The sequence below is a fragment of the Melanaphis sacchari genome, unplaced genomic scaffold, assembly GCF_002803265.2.
Source record: "Melanaphis sacchari strain LSU unplaced genomic scaffold, SCAv2.0 Contig36_pilon_pilon, whole genome shotgun sequence".
NCBI lineage: Eukaryota > Metazoa > Arthropoda > Insecta > Hemiptera > Aphididae > Melanaphis > Melanaphis sacchari.
The window spans coordinates 3,554,594-3,576,300 of NW_020271232.1; the positions used below are offsets into that span (position 1 = coordinate 3,554,594).

General features: G+C 29.6%; 2 protein-coding genes across 2 annotated transcripts in view; one reads left to right on the forward strand and one right to left on the reverse strand.

Moving 5' to 3' along the window:
• Window positions 1–7,612: 7,612 nt before the first annotated feature.
• LOC112596999 (THO complex subunit 4-like) lies at window positions 7,613–8,458 on the forward strand. The gene has a single exon (XM_025342896.1). It carries the CDS (start codon window positions 7,670–7,672, stop codon window positions 8,456–8,458), a length of 789 nt encoding a protein of 262 aa, XP_025198681.1. The 5' UTR covers window positions 7,613–7,669.
• A 1,930-nt stretch (window positions 8,459–10,388) lies between these two features.
• The window catches only part of LOC112596933 (transmembrane and TPR repeat-containing protein 2-like), an 83,299-nt gene continuing 71,980 nt past the window's right edge, over window positions 10,389–21,707 (reverse strand). The window contains exons 9-11 of the mRNA XM_025342812.1: window positions 18,220–18,363; window positions 13,676–13,939; window positions 10,389–10,764 (exon numbers count right to left, since the gene is read on the reverse strand). Of these exons, the coding sequence (XP_025198597.1) occupies window positions 10,594–10,764; window positions 13,676–13,939; window positions 18,220–18,363 (579 nt within the window). The 3' untranslated portion in view covers window positions 10,389–10,593. The remainder of the gene's footprint in view (window positions 10,765–13,675; window positions 13,940–18,219; window positions 18,364–21,707) is intronic.

A 21,707-nucleotide genomic window follows, 5' to 3' on the forward strand; every position in this document is an offset into this window, starting at 1 on the left:
ATTATATTGATAGATAAAAAATACATGCCTGATGGAAATACAATAATTATTTTTCATAAATTCTAATTACAGAGAAAATATTATTTTTCTGTATTAAATAGTAATTTGGTGATTTTTGTTGTGAACTTTATCGGTGTAATTTATTATAATTTTTTCTTTTTAATCTATTTCGATTTCAAATTATGCAACGATATACACACAAAACGAGAGAGTTCATCAGTACAGTAAAAGTTACAACGACGTACGTTAATAGTATTGTTTTCGACTGTACTTTCAACTATTGGCGCGCACCGAATTGATCTGTATTATTATTGTCTTAAACTTTCGAAAACACGACTGATCGTATGTATATAATTTATTACTATTATTATTATAATTATTATTCGCTTAAAATAACAGATAACTTGCATAAGATAAAAATGGCCTGCGTTTATAATGACTATACGTACTTTACGTATTTTAACATGATTTCATTATTATTGTGTCTTCCTGGACTGTTTATTATATTTTTTATTCTTATATATTTTGTTTAAATAATAAACATATATATATATATATGTATACATGGTAGTCTTTTAGTGTTTTCCCCCAAGGATTTATACGCGTTTCCACTGCCATAGGCGTATGTATTTATACATATAAGTGTGTGTATGTCTGTATTGTATTTAATTAATGTATTAGATAGTTTAAAAATATAAATTATAGAAAATGTCAGAACCTGTAGAAATTCGTTCGCTCGAATCCATGTGAAATAAAAGCACCGAGGTTTTTGTAGCATGCCTATGTGCAGGATGATTTTACGCCAGTTTGGACCAACAAATTTTTAGTCTATAAATCTGATCTGACTCTTCGTCTGGCAATTTAATCGAAAACACACCACTCTCTCATTCTCTCTTCTCTCTCTCTCTCTCTCTTTCTTTCTCACACACACACACGCTATTCTTACGCAACTATTGTTATGTAGTGACATTTATTAGTTGATTTTGATAACATGGCCACCGAGGTATTTTTTTCGTTTTTTGTATCGCGGGCGCGTGTAAAAATTTTAACCAACAAAAAAAAAGCGAAAAAAAAATAATATGATATGTGATAGAACAGGGTGGAATATCCTTAAAACATTATTTTGTTCGTTTTGTACGGTGATCGTTTATTATATATTAATTTTAAAATTAAGTATATAATATATATATATATATATAATTTGATTTATTATATTATACAATTTTTTTTTTTTTTTTATTAAAGACTGTTGTGTATATAGACTTAGATATTGTACGTGAGATGTTCATATTTAAATACTAATTATAATATTATATTATGTGTACGAAATAGGAAAAGTTTTTATTTATTTTTACATTTTGTTTTATTTTATTTTGTAACTCGCCGCCTTTCTTTCGACAAATTTTAATATCGTGTGTGAATTGCAGTGGTTTGTACTCACGTACACTTATAAATATCATACACCCCATTTGCAATTACACACAAAATTGTTAGACAATTCGTAATGGGGGGAGGTATGCCTAATGTCAATGGATATACCTACCATTTCACTTATATATATATTATGTACTTAGCAAAATCGTTAGTAAATAGTAATATTAGTAGGTATAACTACTATTATATATATATTATGATGTACGAGGTATAATTTTACCACTCGACCCGTTTCTCCCCTCAGAAATTCACGATAGTAATATACATACATTATATATGTGTTTTCTGTTTTTTTTTCAAATAATTTTAATTGTATTACGTCTGTTGACATATATTATTATTATTATTATTATTATATTATCAAGTAAAATGAGATATTTGTAACTGTGAAAACGAAACATTTACCTACCTTACAGATGATTTTTATTAATCACTATTATTATTTATATGTGTTATACATGTAAACAAATAAATTAAATGTATACGGCGTTAAAAAAAAAAAAAAACAAACAAAAAAAAAAAAGAATAACAAACGAAAACAAAAATTAGAAAAGTTATTTTCATAGTTTACTCACACTACTTATTTACCTCCTATGTTCGTTGCGGTGTAAGCTTCTAAAACTTCGAATTGGTTCCCAGTTTGTTAAAAAAGATACTTCCGAGTTGGTTCTGAAATTTTAAAAGAAATTTAGTTTTTTCTTTCAATTGTACATAAACTTGTGGACCGTCTACATTAAGTTTATTTCTTATGTGGTAAGAAATATTTATACGTTTATATTCTATTTTTTTTTTCAACTTGTTTTTTGTGTGTCCTTAAATTATGGAAATTTTTTTTAGATAACTTGAATTATGGTGCTGTATTTCATCTTTTTTATAAAATTTAAAGTACATAAAATGAAAAACTGTTTATAATTTGCAATTTAAAAATCTAATAGGAATCAATTTTGATGTGTTCTAAAAAAATAAATATCTCGAACCAATTGAGATGTGTGTTGCATAAAATATCAGCAACCAATAATTATTTATAAGATATTTTTAATTATTCTGACGTCAATTGTCAGGTATGGGAACCATTTCGGATGCAGTCTCTTTTCTAATAATTATGACATTATATCCTGCATGGTATTATCTATCGTTATATCTTTTTGTATTTGATATTCTTTGAAAAATAAATGACCGAAAAACATGGATGTTCTGGCGCATCCTAGTTGAGTCTTGAGTACTATAGTAGTTTTCAACAAAAGTAATCTTCGACAGTGGCGCAACTAGTGACACTATTTCAGAAAAACAGTGGTTTTCTACATTGGCACTTAAATTACAGTATTTAATTAATTTTATAATATACACAAATGAGTAATTAATTTACATTTGCTGCGCTTTGTTCGCGCCTGCTTAGTAAGCCCTGCGTAAAAATATCCACCAGTAGCGGTAACGTCGAGGGGCATTTTTGGTGAAAACTACCATATAGGGGCTAATCCCGGGTAGTGTACTAGTTAGGTCCCGGATTTTTATAGGTACTACACTAGTTCGGTCTTGGATTTTGATAGGTATTACACTAGTTCAGTCCTGAATTATTTTAGGTATTACATTAGTTCCTGAATATTTTTTGGTAAATACTACACTATACTAATATTTTCATTCCCATTTTAACAGACAGTTCTGCTGTCTATGATTAAATATAGCCATATAGGTAAGTGAAAAAATACTAAAAATGTTAAAAAACCAAGTATAAAAATACATATTATTTAATTTAAATTAGCCATACATGTGTAAGTGAAAAAATACTAAAAATATTATGAACATTTTTTAATATTTTTACCAACACAAAAGTAATTTATTTTTTTACAAAATTTTAATAATTTATATTTCTAATATTTTTTTCGCTTACACCTATATGGCTATATTTATATCATATAATATGTAGTTTTATATTTGGTTTTTAACATTTTTAATATTTAAAAAAAAAAACTGTAAAAAACATTCTTAACCATACCTGTGATCTAAATAGATCACAAACAGTTCTAAGTCTGTTAAAATGAAAAGGAAAATGTTAGTATAGTGTAGTATAGGTACTTACCAAAAAATATTCAAGAACTAGTGTTGTACCTAAAATAATTCAGGACCGAACTAGTATAGTATCTAAAAAAAAGTCCGGGACCCAACTAGTGTAGCAATTTTAAATTCGAGACCCAACTCAGATGCAGCCGGATGTTCATATATGTGTACCAATTTTAAGAATACAGTGTTTTTACACATAAAAGTCAATAGATCTTATAAATAAATAAAAATGAATAGTATACATTCTTAAGTGTTCCTTAAGGTGACATCAGATGGAAATTAAAAAAAAAAAAAAATTAACATGCATCATAAAAATCAATAGGTTTATTCAATTAGATATTCATCGGTCCGCATAAAAATTTACAATCTACACGTATATGCACTATGCACTATGCAGTCATGGAAATAGCATTTAACATACACTGATAACATTAATAACTAATGTATTTCGTGTTTGTTAACCATGTCATCACTGTTGAAAACTGTTACAGATAATATATTTTATACCTTATTGATAAAATTGCAATCATTGTCAATGTTATTAAAATTTAAACAATTTCTCATACAACTAATATGTGGCTTTACATCAACATTTTTTCAATATAAAAAATTTACGATGAATCATGTATTCAATTTCCAAACCTTGAGTATTAAAATTAAAAATTGTATGCATTTTTAACTATAAACTAATTATTTAAGTAGGTACTTAATAAAATAACTTATAACTTTATAAGGAACCATTAGTACAATTTTCAATTTTTCTACGTACAAATTAACATTGTTTCATACACGAATTGAATTATGGTAATAATATAAAGACATAATTTTCGAATCTCCATACAAGATAAGTTGTTAAAATAATATCATCCTTTTGTTTATGATTTGAATCCAACTAAAGCCCAGCCCATAAAACTACTATAGTTTCAATGAATACATAATGTGTATTTTATTTAGCTAGATTTTATTTTTTGTTTTAGTTATTATAGTGGAATTCGAAAGTTTTCCGTTCAAGACGCACAGTATTATTATTATTATTATTATTATTTGTAATATCATCAACAAAGTAAAAAAAAAAAATTACGCTTTAAAAAAATATTTTACCTAGCCACATAATTTTATTATAATATACAGGTACGTATTTTTAGTTTAATATATTATTATTACAGTTCGAACGAAAAACTTTACCGTTGGAAAAACAAAACATCGTCGTTGTCATTATAATATCCTCAAGTACGAAGCTTGTAATTAATAACCTTAGTAGTTGAAGCTAAAGGTACCGCGAATAAAAAATAAAAAATAAAAAAAATACTCGTGTTACTTATTGTTTTATAGGTACCTAAGCTATACAATCTACGGAGTTAAACGGAAGAGTTTTATTTAAGTAACAATACTATAATATAATATGTAATATTATTTTGAGAAATATCATGCTACCTCATATATTCTAAAGAGTAAATCTCTGGAGACTTTTTTACACAGGCTACGTTTTTTTACTGTAGTCATATTATTGTCGCGGTATAAACGGCGTGCTTGTTTAAAGTCCCCGGATAAAAATGGGAATTACGAAAATAATAAAAATATGAATATTTTTCACTACGTCTCGATGAAAATTGTGTAAGCATATAAATACGTTACACATACATATTATGTTTGTTAAAAAACACGTCATATCGTTTAATATAATACACTTTTAAGTAGGTACATACTATGGCAATATTGAAAATTGAATTATAAATATATACGTTATATGATTATCTTATTAGCTATATACATTATTATAGTATACTCTGATTACGATTGAAAGATTTTTCCATATGATGATCATAATCGGATTAATACAAAGATCATCTGCATAATGTTAATTTCGTCGATACGACGAAGTGTCAGTTGTCGTCCGTCTTTTAAGCGAATAAAGTGATAAAATATAACTCGGCGATTTATTTTTCTACACTCGTACCTACACCAAACACACGTATCCTAAGCGCCATCCGCTTGGGCACAACCCGGCCTTACTAAACAATACTATAATTTTGTCCAGTAAGGTCAGTCTTTACAGTTCAGGTGTGGGGTTCCGCGTGTGTGTGTGTATGAGTATTGGATGTCGTACGGAGTTGGTGACTGGTTTGTTAACGCGACTTTTTTTTCGTTTTGTTGTTGTACGCGACGTTAAAAAAAAAGTACGTTTTATTTTGGTGAGGCAGTAACGTAGCACTGTGTTGGTTGTTCCGTAGAACACTTAGCCGTTTCGGACCAGGTTATTTATAACTGGGGTTGATCGATATTATAATCGTCTTAGATCGACGGAAAATCGCGAATATACGCGACGAGCGGCTCGTTGGAGTGAAGTTACAGTGTACCAGTCGATTTTTTATATATAACCACAACAGGGCTGGAGTATTGCATGGCAATGGCTGAAGGTGGTGAAAATGTTGTTGATGGCGGTACCGAGATAGTAACACAACACCGTCGCTAGTTAGGCGATATGTCGGGTGCTTTACCGGAATTTAACCCGATAAACTCGACTATGACGATTGATAAGTGGATCGATAAAATTGAAGAATTTACTATACTTTATGATTGGGACGATGTGGCTGTACAACATTTTGCGTTAGCAAAACTTACTGGTGTGGCCAAGATTTGGCGGAACAGTTTACCCCGAGCCGATCGAACTCGGTTCGATTGGGTAAAACTGTTAAAAGATAATTTTCCGTCAACTACGGTAGAAGACGTGATGCAACTAAAATTAGATGCACAAAACTTTTCTCGGAAAAATGGACAGAACATAATCGAATATTTTTATGAAAAAATCGCAAAATGTAACCGTGGAAATATGAGTGACGCCGAAATTATACAGTGGGTAGTTAGCGGATTGGGAAATGATCGATATCGGGACTATCTTGGTCCTCTAATTAAATACCAACGACCGACTGAGTTATTACCACATTTAATTGCCGCAAGCGAATATATACGAGACAAAAACGAATATCCTAATACAAAATCGGATAAGAATTTAATTAAACACGTGAATAGTAAAAATAACAGTCATTTGTCAAATAATCGTATTACGACGAAATCGACGGTTATTTGTTTTCGATGTCGAGATACTGGACATTTATCAAAAAATTGTACAAAAAAATTAACTATAGTGTGTTATCGATGTTCAAAACCGGTTAATAAGAAGACCGGCGATATTCGAATGTGCGTCGATTACAGAGAGCTCAACAAGAAGACTGTTCCGTTACCTCGTATTGATGACCAACTGGATCGGTTATATGGTAACTATTTTTTTACTAATTTAGATTTGTTTAGTGGTTATTATCAAGTACCTATAAAAGATCCTATTACGCGGGAAAAAACTTCGTTTGTTACCCCGGATGGGCACTATCAATTTAAACGAATGCCCTCGGACCGACAAACTGCCCGGCAATTTTTTCGCTAATGGTTAATTTAGCATTAGGTAATCTTTTATTTTCGGTAGCCCTAGCATATCTAGACGACATAATTATACCTAGCAAGGATGTGGAAGAAGGCATTAAAAAACTAAAACTTGTATTAGAAGCACTCAAGGACGCAGGGCTCACTATTAGGCTAGAAAAATGCAAATTTTTTATGCGTAGGTTAGAATACTTGGGATTTGAAATAAGTAGTGGTGGCATAGAACCCGGAAAAAGGAAAATTTTGGCAGTAGAAAACTATCCTACACCGAAAAATGTTAGAACGGTACGAGGGTTCATAGGTCTAGTTAGTTTTTTTCGTCGATTTATTAAAGGATTTGCCGTTATTGCACGACTAATTACGGATTTATTATCTAAAAATATACCGTTCATATGAGGAAAAGAACAGGAGAAATCTTTCGAAATATTAAAAAAAAAAACATTAACTAATAAACCTATTTTAGCTAAGTACAATCCAGGGGGATACACTGAGGTACATACCGATGCGAGTACACAAGCTAGTCGCCATAGTGAGTATTTGCAACCATGGAACCGTCCGGACTAATAACGTAACATTAAACATTGTGATATTTCGTGTGATCAGCGGTTGTTTGCGTTGCGGCCATTTTTGTTAAAGTTTTTGTTGTTTATAGCGTAGTTCCCGTTTACTAAGTTTTCTTCACACGAATCTAAACTTCCTGCATTTTGTTTGTGAATCAATAATACACCGACATTTACTCAAGATGGATTTAAGCTTGGACGAACTAATCAAAAGCAAACGGTCAACGTCTCGCGGTGGACGTCGTGGCGGCGGAAGACAAGGCAGCTCTAGAGGTGGTGGTATCAGACGCGGTGGTGGAGGATCGAATTTCCGATCAAATGGTGCGACCGGCGGTGGCGGAGGCCCAATGCGTAGAGGCAGACCAATGGCCAGGCGTTCAAATGGATTCAGTCCTTATTCTAAGGGTGATGTTAATGGTTCTTGGACTCGCGATATGTATGAAGGACCTAAAATACAACAAAGGAGTGGTGGTTTATTTACTACCAATATTCATAAGATAGTCATATCAAATTTAGATTTTGGAGTCACATCAGAAGATATACAGGAAATTTTTGATGAATTTGGGTCTTTAAAAACTGCTACAGTTCACTATGATAGATCAGGTAGATCATTAGGAACAGCAGATATTGTTTTTGATAGTAAGAATGCTGCATTAAAAGCAGTTCGTCAATATAACAACGTTCCTTTGGATGGACGTCCTATGAAGATTGAACTCGTCACAGACTTATCTACAGTTTCCAATCTTGCTACACGTCTGAGTAGACCCGTCCAATTGCCAGTCCGAGGTACTCATGGTGGAGTTAGAAGTAACCGAGGTAATTATAGAGGGGGTCGTGGTAATAGTCGTGGCAACACCAGAGGACGAGATGGAGGTAGTGGCAGAGGTGGTAGGAATAATGAAAAAAAGATGCCAAATAAAGATGAACTAGATGAACAACTCGATAATTTTATGAAGAGCAAGAATAATTAAATGATTTATGTTGTACTAATTTCTTTATTTTCTAATATATATTTTTAAGTATAAAATAGTGTTTGACAATTAAAACAGTGTTATTAGTTATTACCTTAAATAACTCATAATAATTTCTATTAGGTTAAAGTAAATTGAACCTACAATTAAACACTTTTATAATTTAACTACTTTCCAATTATTTGTACATTATTCCCCTTAAGTTTTCATACAAAATATAAATTTTTTTGTTATATAAAAAAAAAAATTATAAAATTATATATATATTGTTGAGACGACAATGTGGTCAGGAAGGCCGAACTGTAGCAATATTGAAAATTGCATTATATATATGTTTATCTTATTAGCTATATACATTATTATAGTACACTCTGATTACGATTGAAAGGTTTTTCCATATGATGATCGTAATCGGATTAATACAAAGATTATCTGTATAATGTTAATTTCGTCGATACGACGGAGTGTCAGTTGTCGTCCGTCTTTTAAGCGAATAAAGTGATAAAATATAACTCGGCGATTTATTTTTCTACACTCGTACCTACACCAAACACACGTATCCTAAGTGCCATCCGCTTGGGCACAACCCGGCCTTACTAAACAATACTATAATTTTGTCCAGTAAGGTCAGTCTTTAAAATACTATGTATAATAGAATAATCAAACTGCATGGTACGTGCTCGACTGTCGGTAGGTATGCAGAACTGCGGATGGCCAAAAAGACGCGGTTGTACGGGAAACGAATTAAATTGTCGTTCGTTTATTATAATACTACTAATGTTTATACTTACATATACGTACAAAGGCGCGCCGATGTATGCTATTGTTATTAAAAAATGAAACGACGAATTTTTAATAGGTACGTATAATTGTTTATCAAATAATGTTTATTCAGATAGCTTGATATTATATGTGCAGATGCCGTATGTAAGTCATTAAAAATTATTATAACATTTTTCTGAGTTATTTATTTATTTATTTTTTTAATAGTTTTGGTTTAGTTTACTCAAGTGTTACTTAGTGACTGCAACGACCCGTAAAATACATAAATATGTAGGTAGTAAGCGAAAAAAAAGTTATAAACATAGTGATAATATTTACTCGTATTAATACCTTTGAGACCTATTTTTGTCGCGTCGACGGTAGGTACAGTCAACTGATGTTAAATTGTTAAATACGTACTTAAAAGTAAATAATATGACGATGTGGATTTATATTTTATTTATTTCAATAACAGCCGTCAAGTCACGTACTACGAGTTTGAAAATTACGAAGGAGAGAGAACAATAAATATGATGTATTTAAGTTAGGCTTATTACAACTTTTTTGAATATTATGTGAAATTATGGAAAATATTAAGTTTTTTTGTCGTATTGTCGTAGGTATTGGGTGTGATTGAGGATAGAGGATTCCGACCTCCTACCGAGGTATGATGTTGATAAAATAATATTAGTATAAGTATAGGTAAAAGAAAATGCAAGCACACATGCAATACATGCGTACAGGGATCTGCATGATATTAGAAATTACTATTAAAAATGTGGAAAAAAAACGTTAAAAGCAGCGGCGGACCTAGATTTTGTTTGGGGGGGGGGGGGCCTAAATTTTTCGTGAATCGTGATTATAAGTTTTACGTCACAGTTATATTCTCATACATCTTATGGGCGAAGGAGGGCTCAGGCCCCTCTGCCCCCCCCTTAAATCTGCCACTGGTTAAAAGTATTTTACTATTAAAAATAGACGTAATATATAAATTCCCGCATACATTTTTCGAGCTGGTAAACATACATTGTTATCTCGGAGAATATAGGAAATGAGCGGATCGGATCGGTTCACAATAATGCACTATAAAGCAATGCAACATCAATACATAAAATTTATGTATATATATTTATATATATTATATAATATTATAATAATATCAACGAGTATTATTTTGGAAAAAAAAAACGTAAAGAAAGACTTAACATCATAAAATATTGTTACAAAACAAAAGAATACGAAAAAGCATAAATATTCAATGGAAAAGAACGAAATTAATATAATATAATTTATATAATTTATATTATATTGTAGGAAAGTGGCGACGATACGATGACCACGCGGATAAACCTATATAATTTGACAGATCGCGTTCATTTGACCGTTTGCCGATGGTGATGGACGTTTTTGAGTTTTCGGAGATTGGCCAAAGTGGTCGCGTCGTCTGGCTGCAGTCGCAGTGCGTTTTTGTATGAACGTTCTGCCTCATCTAATTTGTTGTTCATGTGAAGTATGGCTCCTAGGTTGCTATGGCTCGCCGCATCCTGTGGAAAAAAATAACATAATATCCGTTAAAATATAAATTAGTGTCGCCGATGGGGGGAAACACCAACGGCATGATATTATAGCTAAAGTTATGAATTTAATTAAATGCACAAAACATTTATAAGATTTGGATAACGTGCACATTGCACATAGCACTAAGACTAAGGAAATTATATCATGTAGCAAAAATTAATTTAAAACAAAAAAAATGTTATATTCATATGGTTTTAAATGTATTTAAACAAATAATGTTTATCACGAAGACAAAATAAATGCCTACGTAAAACTAGGATCTGACACGATCAAATTTTTATATTTTTTACCAAATAAATAAATAAATACATCTTTTATTTTTATTAATAAAAAAAAAATATAAATAAACCTATTATATTGATCTGCGTAGTTTTATTAGTATACTGACAAAAACTTTGCTCCTTAAATCTTTACTTCTCTTAGCTATTATAGTAGTCCAGCTGCTACGATGTATTTATTAAATTTGAATTCAAATCGTCGCATACGAAATACGATCTGTTAGTTTATATTTCTAAGTTATTTTATGATATATTTATACTATAAGGATATTAAAGTAATTTATTTTACTATTATAATAATACGGTAGAGTGAATACATTTTTATGTAAACATTGCATTTGAAAGTGTTATTGTTTAATGTAGGGTAATTAATAATAAACGTTCAAAGTTTCAAGTACCCTTGAATAGTATTTTTAATTACAACCAAATAATTGAAATTGTTAGTCTTTGTTTAAGTATACAACTTCTTTCAATTTTAAACTTAAAATGTCTAAAAAAAAATTATACTTATGTTTAGTATTTTTAAATGACAGTAATAACAAGTTATGTCATACTTAATAATTTTTGAATAACAATACAGTAAGAAAATTGATTTTATTGTAATTAGTTTAGCGTGAAAATTCCCTTTTTTCTTCAATTTTATTTTTTGTTATTCCCATTGTTTTGAAAACTATTTTTATTTAACCTCCCAAAGTAATAATTAGATTAACATTATTACCAGATAATGAAATTTTAAAACCAGAGCATTTTTTTTACAATAAGCACATAAAAAAAAAAAATACACACTGTAAAATTAGTATATTATCATTGCTCTGCTCAGAATCTAAAATCAAAAATCCACAGTGTCATGATTACACGTATCGAATTGTTATTTAGAATTTAGATTAGATTTTTACAGTCAATACGTGACTTATTCACGATGATTGAATTTTACTTATATTATTAGCGTGACTAGTAAAATATTCAATTACTCTTTCAGGTTCGGCTTAGTAAGTACCTAATATTTTATATAGGTATATATAATATATATATATAAATATATACATACGAAGAAAACCCGTTTATCATTTAAAAGGCAGTGCATTGGACATACATATTTCTCTGGGTTTTCTGGTAAAATAATTAAATCTATAGGTATGAATATAATTACTATATTATATCCTGAAATCGATAACGCCCAAAGGCATTTAGTTGTCAAATAACGTAAAATTTACTTTACCGTAAACCGTGACGTTCAAAAAAACTCTCGATAGTAGGTGTTTATGCTTTTATTATAATATAGTACACCGAACCACCTGTTGAATGATCAGTAACAGAATAATAATAATGTTTTAAAACTTATATATGTATAAATAATTTATGTATATTGTATATATTATTTACTCATCGTAAAAAAAAAAAAAAATAGTAACCTAATTATTATAATGTCATTTTTGAATAAAATTTAATATTCATATTATATTAAACGAACCAAGTTATCTGTCTTTTCGCTCACGTTTTTAACGTTGAATAGTGTATTATCAATTATTATTAAATTATTTTTTATTCGCATTACGATTAGGTAGGAATATGTCGACCGTCCTAGCGCTGCTTATTCTTCCGTAAGCTATTAATACGCGTGGCTTAATGCCGTTTTCACCAGTTAAGTAGATATGAAACTATAACGAACATCAAACTATTTGTTATTTATAACGTTATAGGCAGTTATTATAATTTATAATATTTATGTATTTTATATTCACGCGTGGATGGACGTGACTAGGTGTAGAAGATGGAGGGGAATTTAATATTAATTAATACTACATCATTATTATTACATATCCGTTGTGGCAAATAATTCAACTTTCTTTATTAGTAATAATATATTTTAAACGAATAAAACTTTTTCCTTGGCAAAAATTGAAGTTTAATTATATAACTATATCTATATAAAAAACAACAGTGTGACTTTTTACGAACTATATACGGATAAAATCTCCTAAAACGATGACTCATATTATTACAAAACTAACGTTATTGCTGTGGTTTTGAGAATTATTAAACCCTCTAGGGCTTTGAATCGGGCTTTAGACGAAAATACCTATTATAAAAATGAAAAATGACATTTTTTATTTCTGACCGTCGAGATATTTTTTAGATCCAAAACAAGGGACCAAGAACTACTATTGGTAAGTATAGAAAATAACCCTCATTAACGGTAAATGCGTATGTGCATAATTCAACGGTAAAATAATATCAAAAATGCACTAATTCTGTTGTTTTATAATGAAGGTATACCTTATGTTTATTATTAAAGTGAAATTGAAAAAAATTATCAGAATTAAAAATGAAATATTATTGTGATGTTATTGATTCACACGAACGGAGCATGAAAAACATTACCACAAGTTTTACGACTTAAACGTATACACAAGTAGGTACTACGGTATATTATATGTGTGAATATTGTGTTTTAAATTATTTATATAGATAATTGTTTATTATGTAATATTTTATATCGTGCAGATGGTACGTAATTCAATAGTATAATTCACTTAAAAATGTGTTCAAAAATGATAAAAACTTAAAATTTAAACGAATCTGCTGCACATGAATTCACCTGAGGGTAAAGTTGCACGGCCCATCTGTAGTACTTTTCCGAGTCAAACGTCCGGCCGGCTTTGCGCAGCGTCGTGGCCGTCTTGACCACGATCTCATGATCACCGGAAGCCAGCGCTGCGGCCGCTTTGTACTGCTCCACCGCATCGTCCAATCTGCCTACGGAAGACAGGAAATCAGCATATCTAGTCCGCACCGCCGGGTCGTTGGGCGCTGTCCTGTGCGCTTTGCTGTACCATTCTTCTGCCTCGGATACTCTCGACCTCTGTCAGACGGACAAAACGTCAAAAAATTATTATTTTATACGAACCCGGTCGGGATTTAAATATTTTCGTTGTGTTTCGTTTTTATAATAATGATATTTTTATAGTAGTAATTATTACCGGTTTTAAATTTAAAGGTTTTTAATACCTGTATGATTGCTTGAAAGCTAATGAAAATATAATTAAAATATAATTAACAATATTATAAACTATAGTAATTAGTTACTATATTTATGTGAATTAATTTATAATAAGTTATATTCATAACTCATTCGTGTTGATACACATGAATTATCCAGATCGTTCTAAAATAGCTTATGTTTTTATAAATTTTTATTAATTTATTTTTAGAATGGAATTGTGTTTTTTTTTTTTAATTTGAGCTGTAGAATCAAGATGTATAATATTTGGAAAATGCTAAACCTGGAAACGATTCGTTTATGAATTTGCGAAATTTTCATTCTCCAGCAATATCTACCGATCAAGTCCAAAGCAAATTTAGATATACCTATATCTTAAGCCGTCAACTATATAAATCCATAGGTAAATTATTAGAATTTAAAAACTAATACAGCTTTCTAATACATGAAACATATAATAGTATTTAATGTTTTTACTTATTGAGATTCTGCGTAAAAATTTTGTTTAAATTACATAAAAATTGTTAAAAATCGAAAAATATATTAAACATACTCGTAGATTAACAAATTCGAACTTATAGTATAATAATTTAAACCGTTCTTTGTGTTTCACTTTCAAGCTTTTTAAGCGAGAAACAAAAAACTAATCTACGTCAATCGGAAAAAAAATTCAAAAATAGTATAATGTATTGAAAAAAAAATAAAATTATTTTTAAAATTAAATCATGTCTATAGTTTATATAATTGACAATACAAATATTTGTTGAACATTTTTTTACGGCAAAACTTATCGGTTTCGTGAAATTGAAAAAATACCAATTCTTATAATGGATGTATACATATAATATTAAAAAGTACCTATATATTATCTATATATTGTAACATTTTAGAAATATTTACACGCCATCAATATCGTAGAATAGAGTAACACTTAGATAATACTCATTATATTTAACGATGACGAAGCAAAATATATTATACGTGTTATTTGGCAAACACAACCGTGACTATACCCGACCTACCCTATACCGTATTGCAGTGAGTCTGTATGTTACCAAGTATGATGCTCGTCGCCCTTAACAACGCGACTGTGTGTAAATGTATACAAAACGAAATGTGCTGGTTTTATTTTTTTATCATGAGTTTTTTTCATTAAAAATAAATAAATATTATACAATTATTAAGAACGGTTGCTGATTTAAATAATAAAAAAAAAAAATTAAATAGCGTAAAGGAAAGGGACGGTGGCATAAATTTATTCAATAACATAATGTTCAAAGCTATATTGTCAAAGTTATTTCTTTTCTATTTTATACGTAAGTAAAAGTATAATAAATTTAATAAATTTAAATTTATAATTAAAATTCAATTAAGTTTTTAATCCTTTAATTCTCTAATTTTTCCTTTCCGTAGCAGGATTTTTCTTAACGGTTACGCATTTTTTATGTAGTTTTTACTCGTAGAAACTGCTTTTATACTCTTAGTAAATAAGCTTCTTGAATTATTTGAAAAATATAGATAGAAAATTTGTAAATTTTAGGATCAAATTAAAATGTACGATATGATCGGATAGACTCTTAAGTCGCAATAATCGCGTTATAGCAGTATACAATTTATATTATACAATTTTTTATTCATCGATAAACCAATTATTATTTTTATCGTTTCACAAATGCAATAGAACATGCAGGTAATATGCAGTTCTTCGCGTTTAAGCGTTTATAAATAAATAAATATAAGTTTTTAAGTTTCTATGTAATATCAGATTGTTACAACGAAAATATATTATGCACAATGTGTATATAAATGACCTATAAATAATATATAGCTGAATACGATGACAATATAAACCGTAGCATACATTGTGTAATTATGAATATTAAAAAAGACATTGTTTCCGGTTTGAATAAGATCAAACAACATACAATGTTATTCAAGTTAAAAAAAGCGTCCTTTTCAAACTTCAACTACGGCTCAGCGTAAGAACATAATATTATAACAATAATGATAATATTATTCTTCATTTCCACAGTCTCTTATTCTTATAGATACCTATATAATAATGTGTTGTGTTGTTGTGTAGGTACCTATTCCGTATCACGTCACTCATATACATATATGATATATAGTGTTTAATACATACGGTGTATATTATTATATTATATATACGTGCGTATAATGTAGAGGCAAAATTGATGATAGCATTGAATTTAATTAAAATCATTACACACCGGTGGTATAATCGGCTTACACCGAGTATACTTCGAGCGCGCGTAAATTTCGTATTTACCGCTGCTGCAGGGACTAGCCAGGGACCAGAGAGCCAACATTATTATTATTATTATTATTATTATATAGTCTAGAAGTCGAGCGAAGTTTATAATCTATACGCATATTGTGTTTGAATGCATTACAATATAATATAATGTACCTACTATACACGTTATACACGTTATACACACAATTAGTACACAATATAAATGAATACATTAAATTATACATAAGAACTCAAGAACAATATAGATTCGTCTGCAGAAGATGTATTATATTGCATTCCTGTCATAGAGACTCAACAATGGAGTTAAACAACACAAATCGTTTGAAAAAGGATTAATAACGAATACCTTTAATATCACCGAGCGAATTAAATTGGTACCGTTCTAAGTTATAATTATGTGTGTATACGACTGACGCATACTCACCTATTGCATCTATTTATAACACAGGACAGAGGTAAACAATTTTTTTTTTCAAAATGGTTAAATAAACCATTAGATATTAGATGGTTATTTTAAATGTTAATAAAATAACATTTTTTTTCGTACATCTTATCCGAAGCCGTTGTAAAATAACATTTTTTTATTTTTATCATTATCATATTTCAAGGTTTGTTATTTTATTGAATGACAGCGTACATTTTTAATTTTATATTTTAGCGGAATGTAACGACACGGGTGTACCCCCGAAACAGGGCCATATTTACGCACGGACAAAATAGAAATTTGTCCTGGGCCCACGTGGTCAAGGGGCCCATCGGTGAATATCACTAACTATGTATTTAATGTAATGTAATATATCATTTTGTTGAAATAAAAATTTATTTTTTATTTTGTCCTGGGCCATATATTTAGTAAATCAGGCTCTGCCCCGAAATATCCACTTTTCTATTCATCTAAAATTTTAATACTTCCTGTAACTAATTGAAATTATTGAAAAGATATTCTACTAATGAATATAAAACAATTAATATTGTCATTCAAAAAAGCAAAAAAAAAAAAAAAACGAGAACGAGAACGAAAAAGATATGATTTTTTTTTGAAAATATTGTTTTGTAACGACAAATGAATTATGTGTAAAAATAAATTTCCAAAAACATGAGTGTTAAAGATATTATTTATTGTTTTCCGATAAGAAATGATTACGCCGAGTATAAACTATTATGTTTAACAGACACGCGACTATAGCATACGGGATACAAAAACGACAGTCGAGTGATAACTGACGATCGTAACTTGTAGGAACGAGTCTAAACTTGTTAAAACACTTCGCACATTTTAAGTTCAAACCATTTCAATTTAACGAGGGAGGTGTATAGTGTTCGAGATGTCTCTAGAGTTTAATTTTATCTATATACTATACTCCGTTCACGTTCAGAAGCGATCCAGGCGGTCGACTTCTGCACACGAGCATTGTATCGTTCCATGTTTATATGTACCTATTACTGGTGGTTGATTAAGTAGGGGAAACAGTTATGTGTATGACTCGCGCGCCACCGACAAAAACTGGTCACCCTCCCCCGGGTCGCTTCTAAATGCGAACGGAGAATATATATATAGGTATATAATGGTATGGGTAAAATACGACAAGAAACCAATTAAATGAATACACGTCGGTGAGATTCGATCCGTGGAAGAAGGGGAAAGGGGACAGGGTTAATAAATCGAATGATTCTCAAAGCATCTCTATATACATATTGGCATACCGCCGTATCGGAATATAATATATATATATAGTACAGAGTAGAAAACCTCTGCACCACAATATACTGTCATATATTTCGAGTGTATTGAATCACATATTACGAGTGTGTGTAAATGTGTGTGTGTGTGTGTGTGTGTGTAAAAAAAAACCCGAGCAATTACGTTTTTGGCCAAGAGATCGCCGTACGTCAGGAAGGCGGACACGTCTGTTGGGTTGACCCGGAGTAGCTGTCTGTAGTAGAGCTCGGCTTCCGCGTCTCTGCCAAGCGCCGAGTACGAGTCTGCCAAGGCGTACAGCATTGCCTCCTGAAATCAGAGATCATCGATTTACTTCTGCGTAATAACTTATAAACTAATATGTATACACATATATATATATATAAAAACCCCAGTGATGACAATAGATATAGACGTTAAAGTATTAGTCAAAGGTTATTGTACCGTGTATTATACGTTACAACTCGAGAAACCATTGAAGTATGTACAATTTATTATATTATTATGTATACGCGTTTGAATATGATTTATCATTGACGCAATATAATATATTATAACGTATGCATCGATGTTATTAAGGAGTGATGGATACATAATACGTAAGGATTTGTATAACATGTACACGGTGTACAGTTAACTAAAAAATAATTGAATAATGTTAAAATTGTATATTACATATAATATAATATGTGTGTTATCACATAAATATTGTCATTAAGTATATAGGTAATATTCGACGAATGCAGACTATTAATTAATAGCCGCACAAACAACTAAACAAGCTTTAACTACTCAAACAACATAATATTGACTTTTGAGTAAAATAATATTCTACATGCGAATATAATAATAATTATGATAATAATATAAACACTCAGTAAATGTAATGTATATTATAATTTGTAGATCTAAAATTAGATGTAGGTGATGCATTTTAAAATTTAAATTTTCTTTACATTTCACTTGCATGTTCATTTAGACATACACTTTCGTGAAATTTAAAATTTCTCATTTGTATGTTATAAGTTATAAGTTATAATTTTCAAACTAAATCACGTTATCGGGTCACAAATTTAGCGGTAGGTATGTTAAAATTATATTAAGTTGTCAGTTGCACAGTAATATTATAAAATGTGTTAAAATCATGTTATGAAAACTAAAAATAAATTGCTACATATAATATTATTTTATTCAACGGAATACCACCGCGTTTTACATGCTTTTAATTGTTTTGTAAATTCCACTATGTAATTGTTTCCTTTTCATATTCATTCGAATGTTGTTATTATTATTAAAATTATTATTTATAAAAACTTATCATCCTGTTAATGTTCGACATCATCCGAACGAATTCATAATATTTTTCCGAGAAAAATTTACATACCTGTATTACTAAAATAAATACCTATCACATAAAACATTTAAAAAAAATAATTAATTAAAATACGTGGAATGAAAATTATAAATATTATATTATATTATTTATACAATGTATATATAATATAGCGTTTAACCTTTTAAAAAATTGAAATTAATTAAAATTTATATAGATGTAGAATGTATTTAGTTTCAACTTAATTAATGTCACCAATGATAATATAGACTGACTGTATTGACGTATTTTCTATCTTCTTGTTAGGTAGTAACTCTATAATAATATATCCTAGTCATTCCGATAAGTAATTACTTTAATAATTGATGTTTCTATAGTTTTGACATAATATCTGTCCTATATTTCAATTTAATACGGTCTAATGATGATGGTTTTTAATAATAATAATGAGTAATTATTAATTGTTCATCCCATTGGGGAAAAGGTGTTAAACATTAATCAGTATAGAGTACGAGTATAATAATTTCATATTATTATTAATAAATTATGCAATGATAAAATAATATAAATATAATTATTTTAATTATATAAATGTATTGTCTTTGAATATTAAAATAATTCAAAGATAAAAAATGAACAAACCATTTAAAATATATGATATAATAAACTAATCACATATGATTTTAAATACATTTTGCTAATACGTGGACATAAATTATTATTTACTACGCTCGATTAAATTAAAAAAAAAATAATGTATTGATATCAAGTATAGGTACATTTGTTTTTTAATATTTTATGTTAGATTTGATATCATGATATTGTGTATTATAATAATTCTACTATTTAAATGATATTTTTAGAAAATTTTAAAGCTTAATGAATGATTATAGTAAATAAAAATATAATTATTACACGGGTCAACTCGTATATTATAGCTGAAGTATTGTAACCGGGTACAATCAATATGTTAAGTAAACGTATTTAATTATAACCTGACTTCCATGCATTTAAATGCAAGCGTTATATACTACTTTTATATAAGTAGGTATACACAACTACAATATATGTTGTAGCGTATTTGACTTACAAAAAAAATTTACATTTTTAAAGCATGCTCGTCAAGGTAATGGGTTTTCCTATATACAGCTACGGTGAAGAACAATACGTGTGTACGACTATGCTTGTACACACGACATTATGAAAAAAGCACGTATGGAAGGTTTCAGTTTTGAATTTTCAAAAGAATTTAAACACGTGCCTATGCGCGAGAAACATTGTTTTTTTTTGCATCGCTACCGGCCGGTCATTGTTTTGCACATACTCGCGCACAATATATAAGTCGGGAACTACTTGAATACAAGTTTTGATCTAGCTAAAGTACTAGAGAGAAAAAAGAGTGGGCCTGCAAAATATAAAATAAAAAATATAAAATACAAAATACAAAAACACTTGCTGGGTAGGTATTGTTTTTAGAGTGAACTTTAGAGACGGCTGTTGTGTGAAAACTTGACGACGCACTCAACATTCACTTGGCCTTGTTTTACAAAAAAAAAAAAAACCAGCGGGACGGGGAAAAATATTTTGATTAATTGCTGTAACTTGCAGCTTTTGTTAGTCGTCTTTATTAAAGAAAAAAAATCCTCAGGTCATTGTTATATCCAAAAACCGTGCTGTGCGGGCGACGACGACGGAGACAAGTCTCGTATTCGTCTTCTTTTTTATTTTCTAATTATTAATAACAACAACGTTTAAGAGGCAGAAATACTCCGTAAAAGACAAAAAGACGCGACGCCCCTTCCTGCATCATCGTCTGAACAAAACGCGAGGCCACTGTATGTATAGTAGGTGCCATTAAAATACGCGTTTTGAAAGAATCGAAACTGTAAGTTGGTTTTCCAGTCCCAAAGAGAAAACAGACAATAGATTCGCTTTTGTATTATATTTAATTAATTTGATTCCAAGCAGTTGTTTTCCGACATAATATTTTCATATAGTTTTTTTTTCTTTTGAAAACGTTTCAAATGAGAAAGAAGACGGGTGAGTATTTTTTTCTTTCGTTTTACTGCATTTTCCAGCGTTAAAAATTGCCAATTTATTACACCGGTAAAAGTACAGTTACTATTGCCTACAATATAATTAGTTTCGAATATTACACTATATTTTCTAATAATTGTCCAATTTTCTTTAATTATGTAAAAAAATATTTTTAGGCTGATTAGAAATTGTTTATCGTTTTAATAAAATAATTTGTTTTTATGTACATCATATAATATTTCTTTATATTTAAATAATTTCACGTTTTTAGTTTCATCAATTT

Bases quoted from the DNA above. Each gene is read 5' to 3' on its own strand.
- LOC112596999 (XM_025342896.1), top strand. From the start codon at position 7,670: ATGGATTTAAGCTTGGACGAACTAATCAAAAGCAAACGGTCAACGTCT.